Source organism: Cajanus cajan, chromosome 2 (assembly GCF_000230855.2).
Source record: "Cajanus cajan strain Asha chromosome 2, NIPB_CcT2T_4, whole genome shotgun sequence".
Lineage (NCBI taxonomy): Eukaryota > Viridiplantae > Streptophyta > Magnoliopsida > Fabales > Fabaceae > Cajanus > Cajanus cajan.
The window spans coordinates 230,577-254,112 of NC_138518.1; the positions used below are offsets into that span (position 1 = coordinate 230,577).

At 32.9% G+C, this 23,536-nt stretch overlaps 2 protein-coding genes across 3 annotated transcripts; both read left to right on the forward strand.

The window, feature by feature from the left end:
- The first annotated feature begins 1,791 nt into the window (after positions 1-1,791).
- On the forward strand, positions 1,792-3,966 carry LOC109818536 (uncharacterized). The gene is made up of 4 exons (XM_020384030.3): positions 1,792-2,035; positions 2,115-2,181; positions 2,265-2,345; positions 3,715-3,966. The coding sequence occupies exons 1-4, from the start codon at positions 1,874-1,876 to the stop codon at positions 3,777-3,779; spliced, it is 375 nt and encodes a 124-aa protein (XP_020239619.2). The 5' UTR covers positions 1,792-1,873; the 3' UTR covers positions 3,780-3,966.
- Positions 3,967-5,569: 1,603 nt separating this feature from the next.
- On the forward strand, positions 5,570-8,471 carry LOC109818524 (actin-97). 2 transcript variants are annotated; one of them, XM_020384013.3, is made up of 5 exons: positions 5,570-5,751; positions 6,313-6,390; positions 6,469-6,862; positions 7,100-7,713; positions 8,180-8,471. In XM_020384013.3, exons 2-5 carry the CDS (start codon positions 6,331-6,333, stop codon positions 8,243-8,245), a joined length of 1,134 nt encoding a protein of 377 aa, XP_020239602.1. In that variant the 5' UTR covers positions 5,570-5,751; positions 6,313-6,330; the 3' UTR covers positions 8,246-8,471. The 2 variants fall into 2 exon arrangements, with proteins under 2 accessions (XP_020239602.1, XP_020239601.1); XM_020384012.3 differs by having other exon boundaries at positions 5,571-5,751; positions 6,316-6,390.
- The last annotated feature ends 15,065 nt before the right edge of the window (positions 8,472-23,536 follow it).

The window sequence follows — 23,536 nt, forward strand, 5'->3', positions numbered from 1 at the left end:
ATTTTAATATTTTAAAATAAATTATCAATAACTAAAATAGCTATAATAATATAAATTATTTATCATAAATTTAATACATATTTTGTATATTCAAATATTAATTTATTATAAATTTTCTTATAATATAATTTATATATTTAAATATTTATTTAAATATTACTTTAATTATATAAATAAATAACTATCTTGTTTATTATAGTTGTTAAATTGAAATACTTTTATCTTTTAAAAAATGATTTAAATGTGGAGAGACGAGGAATTGAAAGTATAAATGGATATGTGTAATTTATAAATTTGAACTAACACAAACCAATTCAGTTACTTCGGATAAGATATTTTAACATTTGGATTAGAAGTAACTAACTCAGTTAAAAATCAGCTTTGTATGGGCTAGGTAATGGATCTAGTGTTTTTTTGACATATGATCCAATTACTTGATCATCTTCATCATCATCATAATAATAATAATAATAATAATAATAATAATAATAATAATAATAATAATAATAAAGTGTTTAGATAATTACTTGCTCACAATAATACCATCTGTCACTTTTGTTGAGTAACAAATTTTGTATTGTTGAGCATTATAACAAAAGAACATAGTTTTTTATTTGGAATTTAACGTGTATAATTTTTTGCTTTATGAGTCATGTATTTTTAGTTTGATTGCATTCTAACAATAAAACATATTTATTTTAGAATTTAATTGGTATCATTATTTACTTTATAATTTTTTTGTTATAATGAGTGAAGAAAGTTATAAAGGTGTGACCATAATAATTTACCTTAATCCTATCTCTTAGTCATTAGACTAATTTTAGTGAAATAGATATCAAATAATTTATATCAGAAATATTTAATTTTTTTATAAATAAATAAATAATTGTGATAACTCTATTAATCTAACTCAATTTAACTTTTTTTCTTCTTCTATGATTGAATTGGATTGAGATCTTTTTTATATAAAAAGAATTAACCAAATTCTAAGGCTAATGATATATACACCTCTTTTTATTTATTTATTTTATAAGTACACTTCCTTTATTTTATTTTTTAATAAAAAATCCTAAAATATCTATAATTTTTTTATTCTTTAAATTTTTAATTTTACATCTCTAACTTTTAATTTACTATTTTTTCTTTTCACACACTTTCTTCCTTCTCTTTTCCAGTTTTCACATGCATCATGTTGTCTTCTTTTAATTCATTACATATTTTAATGAGTAATTTTAGTTCTTTCGATTTTTATATTACTCTCTTATTTTCTCACCTTTTTCACTTTTTGACATGCACCCAAATTATAGAACTGGTAGTCTGCAACATTGTAGGTATGAGTGACTTCCTCACTAGTTTTTATCAAACTAGACACACATTTTTTTTTCTAACACTTCATTTTCTTTTACCCATCCAAAAACCTTAACATTAAGTTTAATGTTATGAAAAAAACATTTTCACTATTCTAGAGTACTATGCGGATAGTAAAATCTGTAAGAAAATTGAAAGAAGATGGGAAAAGAATAATGTAAAATTAAAAGAATTAAAATTACTTACAAAAATAGGTGAAGGTGAAGAAAAATGAAAGAGGTGCATGTAAAAATAAGAGAAAAAGACATATAAAAAAAGTGTTAAATTAAATATTAAAAGTGTAAAATTAAAAAATTTAAAAAATTATTTTTTTTAAAAAGAATTTAATTATATTTTTTTAAAAAGGGAATGTACTTATTAAAAAAAAAGGAGGTGTAATTCTAATTGTTAAATTTTGATTGAATAGACGGAAGCCCAGCCCAATCCACCCGCTTACACAGGTGCGGGAAATGGTAAAGTAATATTTGAGTAGAAAGAAAAGCAGCGCAGGCGTTTAGGGTTTGGGATGGCGAAGTTCAATGTGGTGCAGAAGAAAAGGAGAGCTCTGATTGCAGAGAAGAAGAGACTCGTTCACGGGGACCCTTCAACCGGCAAACTCAAGATCCCGACCCAGCCCCATTCCCTTTCCGGAAAACGCAAGCGCAAGCTCTTCAAAAAGTGGCGCCGGGTAGGCTACTCTCTCTTTCTCTCTTTACACACTCTTCATCACCCTCACTATGTCGCTTACTTTCTTTTCCCTCTTTCAGGACCAAAAGGACGCCTTACAGAATGGTTTAGTCACCATGGAAGATGTTCAAATGGCTGTTGCTCAAGGTACAATCAACTTTTTTGCTACCACAAAACATGTTTGATTGCATCGAATTGCTTCTGCTGATATTATTTCATTTTGCCAACAGGGGATACCCAAGAGACCCAAAGACCTTCGCCAAAAATTCACTTGAAGAAGAGCGTCAAACTTAAACAGCTCAAACGCAAAGGTAACTTTATCATGCTTTTTATTTCTTAATAGTATTTGCCTTCTCCTTGTTGTAAAATTGTACTTCTTAGGTTAAGGCATTATATAAGTAAGAATGTAGCCGAAGATATTTGTTCCATATATGAATGCACCGATAACATGTCGAACGTGTTACAAGTATCCGCAGTTCATGTAGTTCATATTAAGCAAATCCACGTATCACATGTTAAAATGCTTTTAGTATTCATGAATTGAAGTCCATGTAACATATTGTGAATGCACTTATTTACTCTTATCCTTGGAAATAGTACCCACCAAGTCTATAGAGTGTCCACATTTACTAATAATTTAGCCTTCTCCCAAAATATTTTCTTCTCTGTTTAGCCACTCCAATTTGAAGCTCCCACTAAATTCAACAAAATGCTACCAACATTGAGAAGCAAGCCAGAAAAAAGTCCTTATATTTCCTCCCTCATTAGATGTTTATAAATTATATTAGATTTTTTGTTCTTTTGATTTCATCTTTCCTGCCCTTTCTTTTCTAGTCACAACACCATTCCGCAGCACCATTCCAATGTAGCGATAACTAGATCTAAGCTTAGGATTGGATACGGGGACTTGAGTACTCTTTGAGCCTCATTAAATAAAATTTAAAATTCAGCCAAAAATTCATTTATTACAAAATGATAAATCTTACCTTTGATCCTTGATAGTCTTGGCACTTTGATATCATTTTGTACTTGTAATGTGATTGGTACTACAAAAATTGGGCCACCATTTATGAGTTGGCAAGGCACATATACCCCATGAAAGTTTGATGTTGATGATACTACAAACATTGGAACATGTAAAACTAGTACACATGACATGAACACTACTACTTCGAAGAACCAAAACCAAATAAAAGAAGGTTAAATGAGTCATCTATCATGACGAAATGCATACCATATTTGCATCTGATGATGTTTGAAGTTGAAACTAAAAAAATATATCTAGAAGTAATGAATAGGGATGTACTAGATATGTTTTTGTACACATATCACATTTACAATACTAGTGATGAGATGGCTGTTTCATGTCACATCTGCATCTACAATTTGATTACATAGATCTGGTTGTAGCTATGTATAAAACTCTGGTGATTACACATGTGAGACTATGCTAAATGAACTATGCTGAGGTTTGTCAAATGAGAAACTTAAGAATAGAAAATATTGTGTAGTCATTCTTTGCTTTCTTAAAAAGTTTAATTTTAGATAAGAGTTTACTAATATATAACTTTTACGTTTGGGGGTAGGACCTTTTGAAAATTAACCTTCAAATTGTTTACAAAATAATGAAAATATTCTGCGCGTGAATCTTGAATTAATATTTGCTGTAACACCATGCAGGGAAGAACAAAAGAAAATCTGATGTGCCTGCTGCTGATATCTCGGCTGATGCAATGATGGAATAAATATGAAAAAGTTTTATTATTCTGCTCAATTCATTTAGCTTTCTGCTGGAGATTGGAGTTGGCAGTGTGTGTGTAGTTGGGTGTTGTCTAGTTGGTAGGGTGGAGGATAGAAGGGGCCAAAATCTGATAGTATATAATGTCATATAACCCTTGAGTGATTGATATGCTATTGCTATATTTTCTTTTATTGACATGCATCAATTAATATAAATCAGAATAGGATATGGAAAACGCGCCCTGACTGCATAACATGCTAGGCAATCGAAAATTAAGTGTATGGATCTTAAACACCGTATAAATCAGTATACGCCCTTATTAATGAGAAGTGAAAATTAGTTTGGTATTTTAACATTTTCCTTATTTGACAAAGTAGATTTTGTTTTTGTCAAATTAATCGAGTTTTCTATTCGGGCAAACCGATTCTACATTGTGGCTATAAAATTTTATCTTTCAAATCAAACTGCTGAGACATGAGTTTGCTGGGTGGGGGAAGCCCATGTTTAATCTTGATGAAATTATGCTGAAGAGACCTCCCAAAAAGTCATATTGACTGATTGCGTGCGTGCTTAGATTTACATCGGACTCTTCGAAATCATGAAATATTAACTGACATGATTCTAGGTAAGTTTTAATGTTTAATGTTATATTGAGTGATCTTTTTTTTTTAATTTAGAGTTGATTGAGTTGAAATAAAGTAGCCAGTGTTAAAGTATGGTTTTTTCTAACTGTTATACTACTAGCCTGTTTTTTAAATATAAATATTTTGAATATAAATTACTTTAATTTAAAATAATTTCTAAATAAATTAATTTCATCGATTTTGTTTTTCAAACGCTCACTCAATTTAGGAAAAGAACCTAGCTGAATATCATGATGATGGTTCAGTTTTCAACGACCACGAAAGCACAAGAATAATAATTTAGTTGCAGGGGCTCAATCAGGTCCGAAGCATACGAAAATATTACAGTTTGCTGTCTGTATACATGTTCTTCATATCACGAAAGAATGTTAGTTTTGCATAAAAATAAACGGCAGGACATCAAATACCATAATGGGCAGCCAGTTGCCCTTACGTGGCAGTATCTTATGAGAAACAACCATTAATTAATTTTACAACTGAAATCTGGAACCGCCTACACTGAATCGTGATGTACTCCTCTCTTGAAATGTTGCGTTTATTCTCATAACACATAACTTTCCGTCGCAAATGAGCAAGTTACATCCACTTTTTTATGGTTCATAAAGTCGCATGCACTTTTAGCAGTAAGAAATTGACCACTGAGCGTTTGCGGTACCTGTAGTGTCGAATAATTTTAACCTCCAATAAATCTTGGCTGGCTAGTCTTAACAACTCACTAACCATGCAAGTATAACTGTACAACTAGGTTGAAATATGTCATAATTTGTTTCTCTTTTTCAATGTTTTGCTGGCATTCTTAAATCTTGCATTACAATGTACTCTTTAGTGGTGGAGAACTATTGTGGTTGCGAAAGTGGGCCCTCAAGTATGATATTAAATGGAAAGTTGATATTAAATTGAGAGTTGAAGTCTGATATGATGTGTGTAGAATCATTGATGTATTTTCTTAAATCTTACACTCCATAATTATAGGGATAAAAGAAAAAGTAGGGAAGGAGAGTTGGGGTGTTCCTCTTGTCCGTTCTTTTTAATACATTGGAGGGTAAAGAAAGTTGTATTTAACCTTACCCATTATTTACTTCCGTAAATTCCTCTTATTTGGTTTATATGTAAAAAAGAATGAATGGGTGATATAAATTAAATGTAGTAGGAGTAGCTCCGTCAATTTCTCTTTCTCTCTCTCCAAATTTAAAATGGAGCGAGAATCCAACGGTTCCGATTCCATGTGGTGGTTGTTATATTCATTTGAATAATTTGCTTCATTTTGTGTCTGACTCTCAGAAGCGCTCTTCCATCCTTTCCTCTCCTCTCTCGCCCTCCGCATTTCTCAAGGTACGTATTGCATTGTATTCTCCGCCATCACATTCTCAATTTTTTAATTCACCCAACTCTGCCTCGCCTAGTTTATACATAATGTGTTTGGATTCGTTTAAATTCTCTGCAATGTCATTGTCATTGCGATCCAGTTCTTTAGATTTGGTGCGAATGGAGCTGGATCTGTCTATGTTAGCCTCATTCACACCTTTAATCTCTATGTTTTTTTTTGTAAGTTACTCCAAAATTACATGATAGGAGCGAGATAGATGGATACAGATTAAATTGATAAATCACAGCTGCTTGTCTCATCCCTCATTTCTATTCTTGTTCTTGGATGTAGTCCGATTTATTTTTAATTTGTTCAGTATGTGGATAATTTTTTTCGTCTAAATACTGAGTTAATTATTGGCGTTTCCATTGTAATTTTCTTTTTAAAATCGTGTTATTGCTCACCTTTAGCGAGATCTTGTCTCCCAAAAGGTAGTTGTAATTTAAGCAAGTGAAAAAAATATATCTATACTAGCCTCTTGGCTTCCCTTGCCATTTTGTTTATTGTACTGGTTGTTGTTTATCCAGCAGAACTGATATTAGAAGATGGCAGACGCTGAGGATATTCAACCCCTTGTTTGCGACAATGGAACAGGAATGGTCAAGGTAAAGAATGCATCTCATTGAGGGAATTATCTTGCATTAACTTTGCCCTTCATTGGAATTGCAATGCGTGTTTTTCAGGCAGGATTCGCTGGAGATGATGCCCCACGCGCTGTGTTTCCTAGCATTGTTGGCCGTCCTCGTCACACTGGTGTGATGGTTGGCATGGGCCAGAAAGATGCGTATGTTGGTGATGAGGCACAGTCTAAACGTGGTATTCTGACTCTCAAGTACCCCATTGAGCATGGTATTGTTAGCAATTGGGATGATATGGAGAAGATTTGGCATCATACTTTCTATAATGAGCTTCGTGTGGCTCCAGAAGAGCACCCGGTTCTGTTGACAGAGGCTCCTCTTAACCCTAAGGCTAATCGTGAGAAGATGACCCAAATCATGTTTGAGACTTTCAATGCTCCTGCCATGTATGTAGCCATTCAGGCTGTTCTTTCATTGTATGCCAGTGGTCGTACAACTGGTAAGATTTTCTTGAAATTATTTGGTTTTGATTAGGTTCATGCTGTAGTTTGATCTTATCTATTGATTTAGAGTGGCACTAGGCCTGCATGCACCTGGGTTACAATAGAATAAATCTTTGGTGTAGAAAATTGCTTTAAAACTATCGGTGGCCTCATCAACCTGGAGGTGCTCCTCATTGTCTGTCTTTTCTCCATTTCACTTTTTCCAATATGATCTATTTTCCTTGGTTTTGCAGGTATTGTGTTGGATTCTGGGGATGGTGTCAGCCACACAGTCCCAATCTATGAGGGTTATGCCCTCCCACACGCCATCCTTCGGCTTGATTTGGCTGGTCGTGACCTCACTGATTTCTTGATGAAAATTCTGACTGAACGTGGATATTCTTTCACCACGTCAGCAGAGCGTGAAATTGTGAGGGATATGAAGGAGAAGCTGGCTTACATTGCCCTTGACTATGAGCAAGAGCTAGAGACATCCAAGACTAGCTCTGCAGTGGAGAAAAGCTATGAATTGCCTGATGGGCAGGTTATCACCATTGGTGCTGAGCGTTTCAGGTGTCCTGAGGTCTTGTACCAACCATCCATGATAGGGATGGAAGCAGCAGGCATTCATGAAACCACATACAACTCCATAATGAAATGTGATGTAGACATCAGGAAAGACCTGTATGGTAACATTGTCCTTTCAGGAGGTACCACCATGTTCCCTGGCATTGCTGATAGAATGAGCAAGGAAATTTCTGCTTTGGCCCCCAGCAGCATGAAGATCAAGGTGGTTGCACCTCCTGAGAGAAAGTACAGTGTCTGGATTGGAGGTTCTATCTTGGCATCCCTGAGCACCTTCCAGCAGGTATGTTCTTTAATAAGATTCATCTCATCTATCAACTAAGTGTGCTTAAAAAGATGTGAAAATTAGATTATTTTAATAATCAATTATATGAATGATGTATTATTCTTATAATCAAATATAATAATAATAAAATTTTGTTTGGATAAACTTTCTAAAACGTGATTTTAAGAGGTATAATTTCATTTATATACAACAAAAAAATTAAATTTTATGTAATAAATCAGGTTAAAAATTTAAAAAACTATTAATAAATAATCTAAAGTTTCAAATTTTCAACTTAATAAAACCTGTTTATGTTTAAGCCGTTGTCCTAAACATATAACTTATTTTACAAAAGACCTTTTTTATGAAAAAAACAGTTGAAAGTGAAAAAACTAATCTTTCTCAAACAACATTTCTTTGAATGTTGCTGTGAGATAGATGGCTTTGTATGCTTGCTAATGGACAAACTATTGTTTGAGTGCAGATGTGGATTGCAAAGGCAGAGTACGATGAGTCTGGACCATCAATTGTGCATAGAAAGTGCTTCTAAATTGTTTGAGCAATAGGGTTATTGAAGGAAAAGACAGCTGGTTTTTTTTCCTCGGGAAGTAGTGCTGCACTTGCTTGTAACCCTTTCATTTTATTCATACTTTTGTTGTTCGTTCACGTTATTCTCTGGAGTGGTGATTTGGAGAAGGCGAGGAGTTTATTTTGTTAAAATGGTGAAAATTTTCAGTATTATTATATATTTTGATTTTGATTTTTTTGGAGATTCATTATGCGTCTGAATTAGCTGAAACTATCAAATGAACTATGCATGCGTGTGCTTGTTATGCAAAATTATGATGCCGACCTTTTACATTACATATTTTTATAGCTGTTTTGCAAGGCAATTGAGATATGGGGTTATAAACTAGATTCGTGGACAATGTGATAGGAAAATTCCGCTATACTTCCCAGTTGATTGACATTGAGCATGGAAATTCGGCAAGAATTTATCTGCATACCAATCCTGTACTCCAGTATCCCATGGACGTGAGCACAAGCTCTCTAATTAGAGATTCACTTTGGATCCCGAAATATTGAACCTGTTCATAGGAATTTCTGAAACTGGGATGTCAAATCTTTTTGGAGTGGATCCAACTAGATGGTGACTAATGATGGAACAGGGATAAGGGCAACCGAATGTTTAAACAAAATGTATAAATTCCAACATTATACATACACGACAACGGCTAGCGTGCTCCAGTATGTTAAGTGGTTTACTGTAGTCTAATTTATTTTTTTATTTTCGACCACTAGATTACATGGCTGAGTAAGATCTTATCATGCTTTTTCTGTATACTATCACCTTCCTAAAAAATATCTTAAAGTTACGTCTAACTCATTGTACCGTGCTCCTTCTGCCTCCCTCCATGAAACATGTGTCTTTCACTGAGGTTGAAGACTCTAAAATATCACTATTTGTTTCTCTTTCTCTCTCTCTCTCTCTCTCAACGAAGTCATGAACCAGTTCAGCATCCCTCTGCCACCCACTTTCCTTAACAAAGTCACAGTACCAAGTCCCTTTGTCCCTAAGATCATTCTTCCCCGTCTCAAAAATCAGCACCTTGGTGGCATGAAGAACAATAATTGGTTTCTTCCCCCTCCTCCCTCCGCTCCCCCCCTCTACCTTTCAAAAAAAAAAAAAAAAAGAAGCCTTTCACCCCACTCTACCAATTTGGAACTCTCTTTGTGCTTCTAAATCGATTTCGAACCCTAAAACAAGAAATAGCAATAACCGCACTTGCTATTCCCACCCCTTAAAAGTGTCACTCTCTACACTCACATGATGAACCATGTTATGTGCAATATTTGGTCCAGCAATGTCACCTATGTAAAAGCTGTTTAAATCGCTGAAGTTGAACAATCATGGATCACTATTTTCGGTGTCATTTGTGGATTAAGGGGTTAGTAGGTTACCCATTCGAAAGATTCCCAACTATCTTGATATGGTGCTTGAAGACAATGTTTTGATTATTGGTTGAGGACAAAGCACACTTGTGTGGGTGTGTTTTCCTTGTTTAGGGTTGGAATACTATGGTGAGAATATTCTTATGGCTTTGGCTGGTATGGCTTTGGCTGCGAGGGTTGGGAAGTCTGTTCACGTGGATATTCGATCAATTGATGCATCTCGGGGAAGGTTTGCCCCTGTGTGTGTGTAGAGATTAATTTGATCGTTTCTGTGGTGGGGCATGTATGGTTTCGAGATCATTGGTTTAAGGTAGAGTATAAGGGGCTCCATCTTATTTGTAAAAAGTGTGGAATATACAGTCATACGATGGCCAAGTGTTCAATTGATACTGTGGGGATAGTGGGTGACAACCCCCAAAGCAAGGCATTATCGGAGAAGATGGAGCATGGGTTGCATGCTCATCTTAATCAATCTGATGCTACATAGATTAATCACATGATAGGGCATGCGAAGATCGTGGAAGTTAAAGTGAAGACTGTGGAGGAAGATCTCCTTTATGAAGATTGGATATTGGTATAAAAAACTAGATAATCAAAATCGAAGATCAAGGGTGGGTCAACAGTTATTCCTTCCAAGCACGCAACTAAATTGGCAAATAATAAATTTCATGGCCTACATGTTGTTGAGCATGGTGTGGTCGTGTATAATCAATCCCCAATGATTACAAATGATTTACACAAAGGTCCCACCAACAAGGATAATGTGTTGTAAAGGAATAAACAGAAACACCCCTGATAGGAAACACGTGAGTTGGCTCATGAGTTAACGCTCCCAGTTTGTGTTCTATCATGTGGCGAAGTTCTCAAATTAGATCCCATCTTGAGTCTTGTGATGAGAGAGAATACGGAGCCCCCTAATGTGGATGTGGCCATGCAAGTGCCTACGTGCCTACATGTAGGGCAATTGGCGGAGAAGGGAGGGTTTGAACATAGGGATTTAAATTATTCACTTGACTTGTCTGCCAATTTTTGAACCCTCGAATCGATGTGTCCCTTTCGGTGAGGGTACTAGTGCCTTGTGCTCCTAGGGTGCTAGTCCCAATAGTGATGAAGATGGTGGGATAGAGATAGAGTGCTTGAAAAATGGGTGATTACGAGATTGGGGTTTCACTTTTCTATTTTCTTTTTTTGATCATCATGATTGGTTTTGAAGAATGCTTAATTCTTTCTTGTAATGTTAGAGGTTTTGCCAATAAGCGTAGTCGATGTCATATGCGGGGCCTTGTGATTTGGTTTCGTCCCACGCTTGTTTTTCAATATGAAACTCATACACACTAGTCTAGTGCACTTTCATTTTGGAATAGGGAGGCTATTCCTTGGTAGTTATGAAGGAGGCTCGTGGTTTCTCGAGAGGTATCTAGGTACTAGTAAAGAGTTCTGATTTTTCCTTTGCTTGTATTGAGATTATGCCTTAGTGTATTACTATCCACGTGAATTATGGTAGCCATGCTTGGAGTTTTTTTGGCAATCTATGCAAGCCCTAATTATGTTGTGCGAAAGCTCTTATAGAGGCATTTGAAGGAGTTGTGTTGGAAGCTAAACCTTCCTTGGTGTTTGGTCGGGGACTTTAATGATATACTTATTCCATCTGAGTAAAAGGGTGGTTTGTTCTCTAGGTTGCGAGTGGTTGCTTTCGAGGAGATGCTTTATGATTGTGCACTCATTGACTTAAAAGTACTTTGGTAGCAAATTTACTCGGTAGAAACATTATATGGGTGATAAGTTAACATCTCAACTTCTTGATAGAGGACTTTCTGATCAAGCTTGGCAACTGGCATTTCTTGATGCTATTGTTGAGCATTTCGTCCGTAAACATTCGAATCATAGCCCCTTGTTGTTGCGTTGTTTGCATCCTATTCGTGGTTGAGCGGATCGTCCTTGCCGATTTCAGGTGACTTGGTGTACCCATGAAGATTATGTATAAGTGGTTCATTGAGCCTAACAATGAGGTTAGGAAAATGTGATCTTGCCTTTGCAAAATGTATCTTAGGATTTCATTGTTTTCAATAAGGAGGTGTTTGGGAGTATCTTCAGGAGGAAACGGGAACTCGAAGCTTGTCTTCAGGGTATTTAGAAGGCTCTTGAAAACATTGACTCAGTGTGCTTATCTCATTTAAAGCATGAACTTCTATAGGTTTACAAAACTATACTTTTTTAAGAGGAGACTTTCTAGTTTTAGAAATCTAGAGAGAAATGGATTCGATTGGGGAGTCAGAACACTCATTTTTTCTATGCGCAAACAGTTATAAGAAAAAAGAGGAATAAAATTAATGAGCTTATTCTCCCCTATAGTGTTTGGTGCACCAGTGAAATTAAAATTTTCTTCAAGTGGAAGCAGTCACCTTTTTTAAATCTCTGTTATGTACGAAAGATAGGTTGGCGGCCCAACCCACTAGCAATTTTGTGACCACCTTGGATTGTGAAGCTTGGTCGGCTCTTACTTGTCTAGTCTTGAAAGAAGTCTATTGGGCCTTGTGGAGTATTAAAACCTATAAAGTCTTGGGCCTTAATTGATGGAGGCTTATGAGTCAAGGGCCTAATCACTCGGACTATGCACTAAAGTCCATGTAGATTAGGATTGGCCCACTTGGGCTTGTGTTTTTGTTTGTGGGCCTTGTATTTTGGCCAAGTAGATCAGGCTCATTTTAGGTCTTGTATTTCAGCCATGTTAAGTTTAGATTTAGGCTTGTGCATGTGCAACTTCATTTATATGTAATTTAGATTACATTTGGACCATGTGACCGGCCATGTGGGGTGGCGCACATGGCATGATTCAAATGCCTCTCAAATGCAAGCTAAATTACAATTAATGAAGTAAGCTCATGGGTGAGAGTGGTTGGACCTCAAATTTGAATTCAATTCAAATTGAAATTTGGGCGTCTAAGGTTAATCTAAACCATATACCATGATTTAGTTTAACTTGAGGTTAAGCTAGCTTTCTCCACACACTTCCTATGCCTATATACTCATTATGGCCGCATAGATTTGGCACTTTGAGCATATATGAGAGTTATATTCATCATTTCTCTCCCTAGCCGAAGTCACCCTTAAGAATCTCTTCAAGTTGCCTTGAGATTTTCTCTTTGTTGCTTTAGGAGGAAACTCTTCTTCTATCCGAGAAGATTGGAGCAGCTTGGCTGAGTTTTCTTCTCTTGTTGTTCTTGGATTCTCCTTGAAAAATCTTCAAGGATCAAGAGGAGATCAAGGAGTTCAATTTCGGAGTCACTTGAAGACTTCTTTGGACTCCATCATTGATGGGTTCCATTCTATAATATGTTTTGGGATAAGGTGGGTGAAGAGGTGTGGCATTTTGTCGCTAGTGCCTTCTATACTAGAACATTCGTTGATCAAGTGACTAAAACTCTATTAGTGTTGATTCCAAAAGGTGATAGTCACTTTTTTTAGGACTTTCGGCCAATTAGCTTATGCAATGTCTTATATAAATTAATTTCTAAGGTGCTTGTTAATTATTTGAGACCTTATTTGGATTGCTTGATAAGTCTTTAGCAAAGTAGCTTCATTTCGAGCAGAGACACCAAGGATAATGTTAACATTCTTTAGGAGGTCATTCATTTTATGGGAAGAAATTAGAGCGAGCAGGGGGATATAGTTCTTAAATTAGATTTGGAAAAAGTGTATGATAGAATTGATCGGGAATTTTGAGACAAATTTTCCAGTTGTTTGGATTTCATGAAGTTATTGTTTCTTTGATTATGCACGGGGTTATGACAATTAGTCTTTCTCTTTTATGGAATGGTAACAAAATGGATCTTTAACCCTGTTCGTGGCCTACACCAGGGCGACTCGCTTTCTCCCTATTTATTTATTCTCTATATGGAGTGCTTGGGGTTTATGATTTAAGATGTTGTGTAGGCAGGTATTTGGCAGCCAATTCACTTCACGTCTGGGGGGCCTCCATTATCTTTTTTTTTTGTTTGTTGATGATGTACTTATTTTTATAATAGTTGATGTTTCCCAAGTAATTCTTGTTGCGAAAGTCTTGTAAGACTTTTGCACCCTTTCTGGTATGAAGGTGAGCTTGGCTAAATCCCGTTTCCTTGTTTCTAAAGGGGTGACTTTCAGGACTAAGCAAAAGATCTCCCTTGTAACTAACATCCAAGCTACAAATAGTTTGGACAAACACTTGGGTTTCATAATCTTTTAGGGGAGGGTCACTCCTACTGATTTTGCTAATCTTATTGAGTGTGTCCAAGCCAAACTCACGAGTTGGAAGAGTAGTCTCCTCAACAAGGCTAGGCATGTAACATTGGCTAAGGCAGTTCTTTCCACCTTACCCTTATGCGAAATGCAAATCCACCAGTACCCTCAATATATGTGTGATTATATTGATCGCACCATTCGTTGCTTTATTTGGAGAAGGGGTAACACCACGGGTCTTCATATGGATAGTTAATTAGGAGAAAATTACAAATATGAAAAAGTGTGGGGGCCTTGGATTGCGCAAAGCCTAACATCAAAACACGTTGTTATTAGGGAAACTTGTGTAGGAGTTGTTACAACCGCCTAGCCAACTTTGGACAATTGTATTAAGGGATAAATATGTCATATGGGGGAATCTTTTTCCATGCAAAGGAAAGCGAGGTTCCGTTGTATAGAACTTGTTGGTGAAAGCTTTGGAGGCCTTGGAAGACGGTCTTATCCATGAAGCTAAGAGAAGGTCAACTGGATTTTTGGCAGGATGCTTAGGCCTTTAAAACCATGCTGGCCAACAAAGTGCCTTGGGTGGATATCCACGATATGGAGTTAAGAGTGCGAGATGTATGGAATGGCATTACATGGTTCCTAAACAGATTATATAGCCCTATTCTTGATGAGGTTTTGACTGTTATTCGATCTATCAATCCTTATCTTGTTGATGGCATGCTAGATTTGTGGATTTAGGACCAAAATGCTAAAGGTTTGTATACGATGAGGTCGCCCAATCATTGGTTAGATAATTAGAATCGCATGAGGAGTCATGATAATTGGAATTGGGTTTGGTGGATGCATCTCCTCGGGACAGTGCAAGTGTTTGTGTGGCAGTTGGATCATTGTGTCCCCGACATGTGATGTTTTGGCTCATCGTGGTTTGAATATCCCAATTGGTTGCCCATGGTGTAATGGGGCTACAGAAACTATTGAACATTATTTTTTCAGATGTCCTTTCAGTAGAGTGGTTTGATTGAGGCTTAGCATGCAAGTTGTTTTGTTGGGTGTTGTTGATGCGAACTGGCTGACTTGGTTGGATGATCAGGGAAAGCAGTTTGGGCTCCTGTTCTTCATTATTGCATGGAAAATTTGGAGTAAGCGAAATGCGTAAGTGCTTGATCATCAATGGCCGATGTTCATGATACCTACCAACAAGTTGTGCTCTTTTGGCTTGGTCGGTGAAGGCTTTTGTTGGCTCGCAAGGGTTCAATCTAGTCAGAGATCAGTGCGGTGGTTGTGTCCAGGGTAATTCAATTCGAGCAGGGTTCAATGGGCGGTGTTAGTCATATCGATTCCTTCCTATTCGAAATTTTCAGACGAATGAGGTATGTTGATGGTATGCATGAGGTAGTGGTGTTGCATGCAGAACTTTTGACTCTCTTAAATGGGCTCATGTTATGTTGGGATCAAGGTTTCAGGAAGGTGGAGTGTTGGTTTGATTCGTAGGCCTTGGTGGATTTGCTTCAGAGTGCACAAATTGCTACTCATGTGCATGCTAATGAGTTGTTGGCCATCCTTAATCCTATGGAGCAAGATTGAGAGTATTCTTTTACTCATTCTTTTTAAGAGGGTAATAGGTGTATAGATGCATTGGTTAAGCTTAGGGTCTCGAGAAATGAAGATCTTATTATTTTCTTAGAAGCTCTCATGATTTTGAATAGTTTGTTACTTGATGCCTTTATTGGTTTCCATTTTTAAGGGATTAGGTGCATTTTTCTTTCTTTTTATTTTTGCTGTCCTTTTTTTTTCACTTGTACCAAAAATGTAAACAAATATTTAAAATTAATCATTCCTTATATATTAAATATCAATCATTATGTTGAGTGAAAGTGTCTTTAGAATTTTTTTTCAACGAAAGAATTTTTAAAGATTTTTTACTTTTTATATAATTCAATTTTTACTTATCATAAATATTTATAAATTAAGTTTTAATATTAAATTATCAATAAATAAAAATAATATTTTATATAAATTATTAATTAAAAATATAATTTATATATTTAAAAATATCTATTTATATAAATTTTAAATATAATTTATATATTTAAATAAAATATTTATTTATATATACAATTTATTATAAATTTTAGTTATATATAATATTAAAAATATTTAATATGTGTATTAAATATTAGTAAAATATTAAATGTGAAAATTTTATTATATTATGCAGAAGGTACTAATTGAGTTCAGAAAATCGGATACTTTATCAGTTTTTAAAATGTTAAATAAGTCCATCATCAACCTGGTCTCATGGTTTGCATGTTTCTGTACAATTCATACGTCTCAGGTTCGAGACATGGCATGTTCCGGGCTCTTCATCAACAACAAAACAGCATAAAACATAAAAATATGTTATGTGACATGGAACCATGTAGAAAACCAATTTAAAATCATCTGGAGCTCAGCTGGAAGATATACGCATTTTTCCCAAAATGCAGAACTCATCTGAATTAAATTTCGATTGAATCGGATTATATGCCCAGTTAGTACTTAATCCTAAAAGCCCGTTAAAGCAGCCCAGAGCCAACATTTGTATTTATTTATTTATATTGATATATAAAGGGATATTTTTTATAATTATTTTTAGTTTTTACTTTCAGTTAGATTATTACACTATTTAACTGTTTTAAAAAATTCAATGTTATTTTTCACACGATTAGTAATAATTATATATATATATATTAATAATTATTTACTTCATTATTTTTCTATTTTAACTTTTTAAAAAAACTCTAATGATAAAAACCTTCTCGCTATTTTTTAATAATTAACCACTATCAACCAATCACAAAACTGTTATTTGTATAATTTTAAATTAATTATTATAAAAATCAACAACTTAAATGTGTTAATTACCTTACACCATCGGTTCATAACTTTTTTTTTTCTCTCTTTATAATAACCCTTTTAAGTATTGGTTGACATTGTCAATATAGCATAATTTTTATTGGTTTATAATATAAAATTCAAAATTCTTTACACCGAAAGTAAATAGAAATTAAATTAAATTAAAATTTAAAATTATTTTGTACAATTAGCTAATAAAAAAGAAATGACTTGAAGGACATATTTAAGTACTTGACAACTCGATAACTATATATACTTTCAAATAGTGACAGATCCAGAAAATTTGTTATTTGAGGGCAATAGAATATTTTATATTATTTTTACTAAAAAATATAATAATTTTGAAAAATATTTTTTATGGTAAAAAATTTAAAATAACTTATTTTTATAAAATACAATTGTCTTATAAATAGAGTGCTAAATTTTCTTTTTTCTCTTTCTGTCTGAAATTATATTTAAGTGTCACTTTATAATTTTTTGCAACTTATTTAAGATTAGAGGAATAAAATAATAAAAATAATAAAATTATTAATTTGTTTTCTTTTAGTGTCCTTCTAAATTTCTACGCTCATTTAAAACAAAAATATTTTATGAGTGCAATGTATTTTTTTAATAAGAGTAAATTTTTTTATTTAAATATATTTAAGTTAAAAAAAATTATATGACAATTATTTTCATTCCTCTTAATGTGGATCCTCTCCTACCAACACACAATATACATATACATGAACATATACATGATCAAAAGGTTAAAAAATAAAATAAAAATTGAAAAATACCTACCTTAGTAAATTAAATTATGACATCTTTAATGAGTAAAAAAGTAATAAATCTTTTAGCCAAAAAATATAATATATTATAATAATAAAAAATAAGGAAGATCTACTTATTCCAAGAATAAATTTTGATAAACTTATTTCACTCAATAATTCATATTCTATATTCAATCTTTCAATTAAAAGTTTTTTAATGTATAGATCAAATTTATAAAATTTAAAAAAAATTAAAAATTATTTGATACTCCATTTTATTAATTTAAATTTATAGATAATAAAAAAAATACTTTATATGTTATTTTGAATTAATTTAACGAAGTATCATATGATTTTTAATTTTTTTAAAAATTTATAAATTTGATCTATACATGAAAAGCTTTTTAATTTAACAATTAAATTTTTAAAAATTTGATATAAAACATTAGTTATTAAGTAGAGTAAATCTATCAAGACTTACTCTTGAAATAAGTAAATTTTTTCTTCATAAAAAATTAAGATAATTTTACCACAAAATAAAAAATAATTAAAGAATAAAATAAAATATAAAAAAATATTAATATATTTATTATATTAGATATAACAAGATAATTAAAATATAACTAATGATATATATTTTATAAAATTATTAATACTTTATATAAATAAAAAAATAATGAAAAAAATTTTAGTGGGGGCAAGTGCCCCACTATGATTGACTTAGATCCGTCCCTGTTTTCAAATAATTATTAATTTCTAAACCTTAATTTAGTTAAAATAATTTATCTTAAAAATAGAATAATATTTTTTAACTCTACTTTCTCTTTTACATATTTTATTAAATAAAAATGAGATAATAAAATATTTATATTATAAAAAATTAATAAGAAAAGAGATACTTCATATCTTTATTAAAAAAATAAAATAATAAATAATTATTATATTATTTTATTTCTTTTTTCCTGTAGTAAAAGATGAAAAAAATTATTTTGTGAGTAGTTACTTTTCAATTTTAAAATAAAAAGATATATAAATAAGGAACAATAATATCTATATAAAAATGAAAACTAAAATACAATTACCAAAAAAGTATCATGTTATATATGGTAAAGATGTTGAGAAGAAGATTATAGAGACCTTAAATTTTAATGAAAATTTTTTGAATTCATAAGAGTTATTATAATTATTTTTTAATTGTTATTTTAATTAAGCTATTGATTAGTTTTTTTTTATCTTTTTCTTTTTTAGCTGTTAGTTTAGACTAGTTTAGTTCGTATAGGTTAGTTTTTTTGTTTTGCCTTTTCTTGAAGTATATATATATATTACTTTGCAATTAATGAGAAGTATTTTATTTAGTATCTTTTTCTCTTTCTCCTTGGATTGCCTTTTCTTTCTTTCGATTCTTTGTTCATCTCCTTCATCACTGAAGGAATATTGATATGGTATCAAAAGACTTTTTGATCATCTTTCGCATATTTTGATTCCAACTTTTTTCTTGCGATTACCATGGTTGTTGCTGCGAAAAACCAAGATGCTTCTCCAATTCAGATTGATCAACATGATCCTCTCTTTATTCACCATGCTAATCATCTAAGTCAAAGTCTTGTGTCCACACCTTTGAACAATGACAACTTTGGTTCTTAAAGATGTGTTGTTATTATCGCACTTGAATCCAAGAACAAGATGGGTTTTGTAGTTGGTTCAATCCCGAAGCCAACTAATCCAACTAAAATTTCTTTGTGGAAAAGAAATGATAACATCATGAGATCTTGACTTCTCAATTCAATCAACAAAGACATTACTACGAGTATCATTTACTCCTCCACTACTGCGATCTTGTGGGAAGATTTAAACTCGAGATATAGGCAACAAAATGGGCCTTGGGTTTTTCAATCGAAGAAAGACATTGCTAGGAGTCTTTGGGAAGAATTGAGTGATTTTCAACCACCTCACTTTTGCACATGTGAGGGAGTGAAGCCTTTGTTTGAGTACCTTCATTCCGAGCATGTGATGTCTTTTTCAATGGGTCTCAATGAAAATTATTCTCAGATTAGTGGCCAAATCTTGCTAATGGATCCTATTCCTTCAATAAGTCAAGTTTTTTCACTTGTGGTTCAAGAAGAAAAAAGACAAGAAGTTGGCATTCCTACAGAGCAACCATCACCAATTACCTTTGTTGTTCCTTAGTCCAACTCCAAACCTCAACAATCTGGTCCAATCAAGAAGGAAAGACACCAAATGCAGTCACTGTAAAATGCTTGGCCGTACAGAAAACAAATGCTACAAGAAGCATGAATACCCTGCAGGTTACAAGAAATCCACTCCCAATGTAAATTAAGTCACTGATTCTAATGATTCCAACACAGGAGATAGCCCAATGTAGTTGACAAAGGCTCAATATGATCAACTCCTAGACCTTCTTCAAAATTAGGTAACACCTACTAGAACATCATAGCAGTACAACCCTTCAAACTCACCTAAAAATGGTAAGTTGAGTTTTTCTTTTTTCAAGAACTTGGCCTTCACTACATATCCAAATAAAGGAAATTCCTTAGTCTAGATAGTGGACTCAAGGGCTACTACACATATTACATGTTTTTGATAATTTTGTCTACTATAGCAACTTAGAAAATCAATTTGTTTACCTTCCCACTAGAAGTGCTGTTGAAGTAAAAGCCATTGGCATAGTTAAATTGAGTAACAATGTCATTCTCCAGAAAGTCTTATTTATACCAGACTTTAAAGTCAATCTTATATTTGTAAGTTCCCTAACTTAGTTTACTAGGAACAAGATTCTTTTTTATCATTCTTCTTTTGCCATATAGGATCACCCTGGTTTGAGGGTGATTGGCAAGGGTAGCATCTTGGATGGCCTCTACATTCTAAAAAATCCAAACAATAAGTCTTCTAGTTCTTTCTTGCATTCTTCAAATCATATCGTTGCCAATGTTAGTAATAACAATGATAAGAATATTGATGTAAACAAATGACACTATAGATTAGGCCATTTATTTGATGATGTACTTAGAATGATTCATGCTAACAGGAGTTGGAACTTGCCTAGTAATTTTTCATGCAAAGATTGTTATATATGTCCTTTAGCTAAGCAAAAATGTCTCTCTTTTAATAAAAATAACAACTTGTCTAATGATTTTTGGGAACCTTTTCATAATACTATTTGTGAAAATCATATTTTTTTTTTCTAACTCTTGTTCATGATCACAACAGATTTACATGGATTTTTTTTTATTAAAATCCAAAGATCAAACTTCTGTTTGTATACAAAATTTTTTCAAACTTGTTAAAACTCAGTTTGATAAATCTATAAATTTTTTTAGAAGTGATAATGCCAAGGAACTTTTACTTACTAATTTTTTAGCCAATGAAGGAATATTGTATCAGTTTTCATGTCCCTACACACCATAACAGAATTCGGTAGCTGAAAGGAAACATCAACATCTTTTAAATGTGGCAAGATCTCTAATGTTTCAGTCCAAAGTGTCAATAGAGTTTTGGAGAGATTGTAATTTTGACCGCTACATATATCATAAATAGAATCCCTACACCTGTTTTACAAAAGAGAAACCCTTATCAAATCCCTTATAACAAAGAACCTAACTACAACAACTTTAAAGTCTTTGGTTCTTTGTGTTATGCCAACACATAGAAGCATGAAAGACACAAATTCAGTCCAAGAGTAGAAGCCACTGTGTTCATTGGTTATCCACTAGGTGTAAAAGGATATAAATGGTATAGTCTTGAAACTGGGAAGATTATAGTCTCTAGGAATTGTTCTCTTCCATGAAGAAACCATCCCTTTTTTCCTTAATCACATGTCCACCAAATCTCAGTCATAATTTAAATCCTTTTATCAACACTGTTATTCCTAAGCCAGTAGTAGATCAACCTACTGAGAAGGAATTTTATGAGCAAAACTTAAATGCAAATCAAGATGCTTCTACACAACTACCTATCGATGGAACTTAAAATGTCAACACTCAAAATCCAACTTCACATACACATGATACTACAAGAATATCATCAAGACAAACCAACCTTCCATCATATCTAAACGATTACCAAGTCTTAATTCCCAACCTAAAGCCCTCGCACTCCATACAAAACTTCATTTCCTATGATAGATTTTCAACTCAGCACAGAGATTTTACTATGCAAATAAGCAGTGTCTATGAGCCAACCTACTACCATCAGGCTGTTAGATTCCTTGAATGGAGAGAAGTAATGGCAACATAATTAGAAGCTATGGATGTCAACAACACCTGGGATATAGTACCATTACCAAAAGAAAAAAGGGCTATAAGTTGTAAATGGATCTATAAGGCAAAATATAATGCTAAAGGCACTCTAACCAAAAGAAAAGCTACACTTGTTGAAAGAGGCTTTACACAAGGAGCTAACACAGACTTCCTTGACACTTTCTCAACAGCGACCACTATAACTACTATTAGAGTCCTTTTATCCCTAGTAGCCATTAAGAAATGATCTTTCATTTAGTTGGATATCCAAAATGCTTTCTTGAATGGATATTTGAGTGACAACGTTTATATGAAGATACCACAACGTTACAAAATAAATCAACAGGATCAAGTTAATCTTGTGTGCAAGCTGAATATAGGTCCCTATATGGTCTAAAGTAAGCCTCAAGATAGTGGTTTAAGAGATTCTCTATATCCTTGAAATCTCATGGCTTTATTCAATGTAGAAGTGATTACTCTCTTTTCAGGTTTTGTAACGGAAACAACATAATTTACCTGCTAGTATATGTGGATGACATAATACTAGCAGGGCCAAATATAGATTCTTTACACAAATGTCAAAACCTACTTTAGAATTTGTTCAAACTTAACATTGTAGGAGATCTCAAGTTCTTCCTTGGATTGGAAATTGCTAAGTCAAATCAAGGTATTCTCTTATGCCAGAAGTATACTATTCAACTCTTAGAAGTTAGGTTTCAATCACTACAAGAAAAAGTTAAATTTCCGACGGATAATTTCCCACGGACAAAAATTCGTCAGAAATTTCTCACGGATTTAGATCCGTCAGAAATTTCCGACGGAATTTCTGACAGAATTTCAACTGATGAAATTTCTGACGGAATTTCCGACGGATTTAAATCCGTCTGAAATTTTTTACGGATTTAAATCCGTCTGAAATTTCTGACGGAATTTCCCACGGATTTAAATCCATTTAAAATTTTTGACGGATTTAAATCTGTCTGAAATTTTCGACGGATTTAAATCCGTCTGAAATTATTAAATAAAATATAAGTCAATTATTTTTCAAATGCAAGCAATCCTGATCCCATCGATACACACAACAATGCACTATATACTATTTTCATTATTATATGGGTGTTTTCAAAATATAAATATATTGTAATGAATAAGATAAATATAAATCAGAGTGAGTGAGGTATGGCTTACCTATATATAATTATATGTTTAGGTTATTATAAATTATAAACTAATTAGCGTAAATGTGTTCTTTTTTACTTATCTTGAAAAATACCAACACATGACGTCCAAATTTAAGAATAACATATCTTTTCTTTAATTTTTAAAAATCACTCATCTCTTTGAAAATAACGTTATTAATTAAATAAGGGGGGAAAAAGTTAAATTATGTTATGCAAATCATATATATGTATCTATCATTTATTTCTAAATTACATCCAATACTGTCATTTTCATGAAAACTTTCATTGATCTTCAATTTTAAAAATAAGATTTTTTTCAATTCATTTTTAAAATTATCTTAAATTTAATATATTTTTTAAATCACAGTGCGCATGATATTTAAAATAAATTTCAAAAAAGTTGAAATAATGAAATAAGAGATCAAATCTCTTTAATTATTGATATTTGTATTAATAAATTATTTTCTCTTAATAGTATATAAATAGTATTATCTTATATAAGTAGTTGTATGTGCCACTTAAATAAATAAATAAGAAAATTAATACTCACTTAAAAATTTGAGAAGAGATATACGTATGA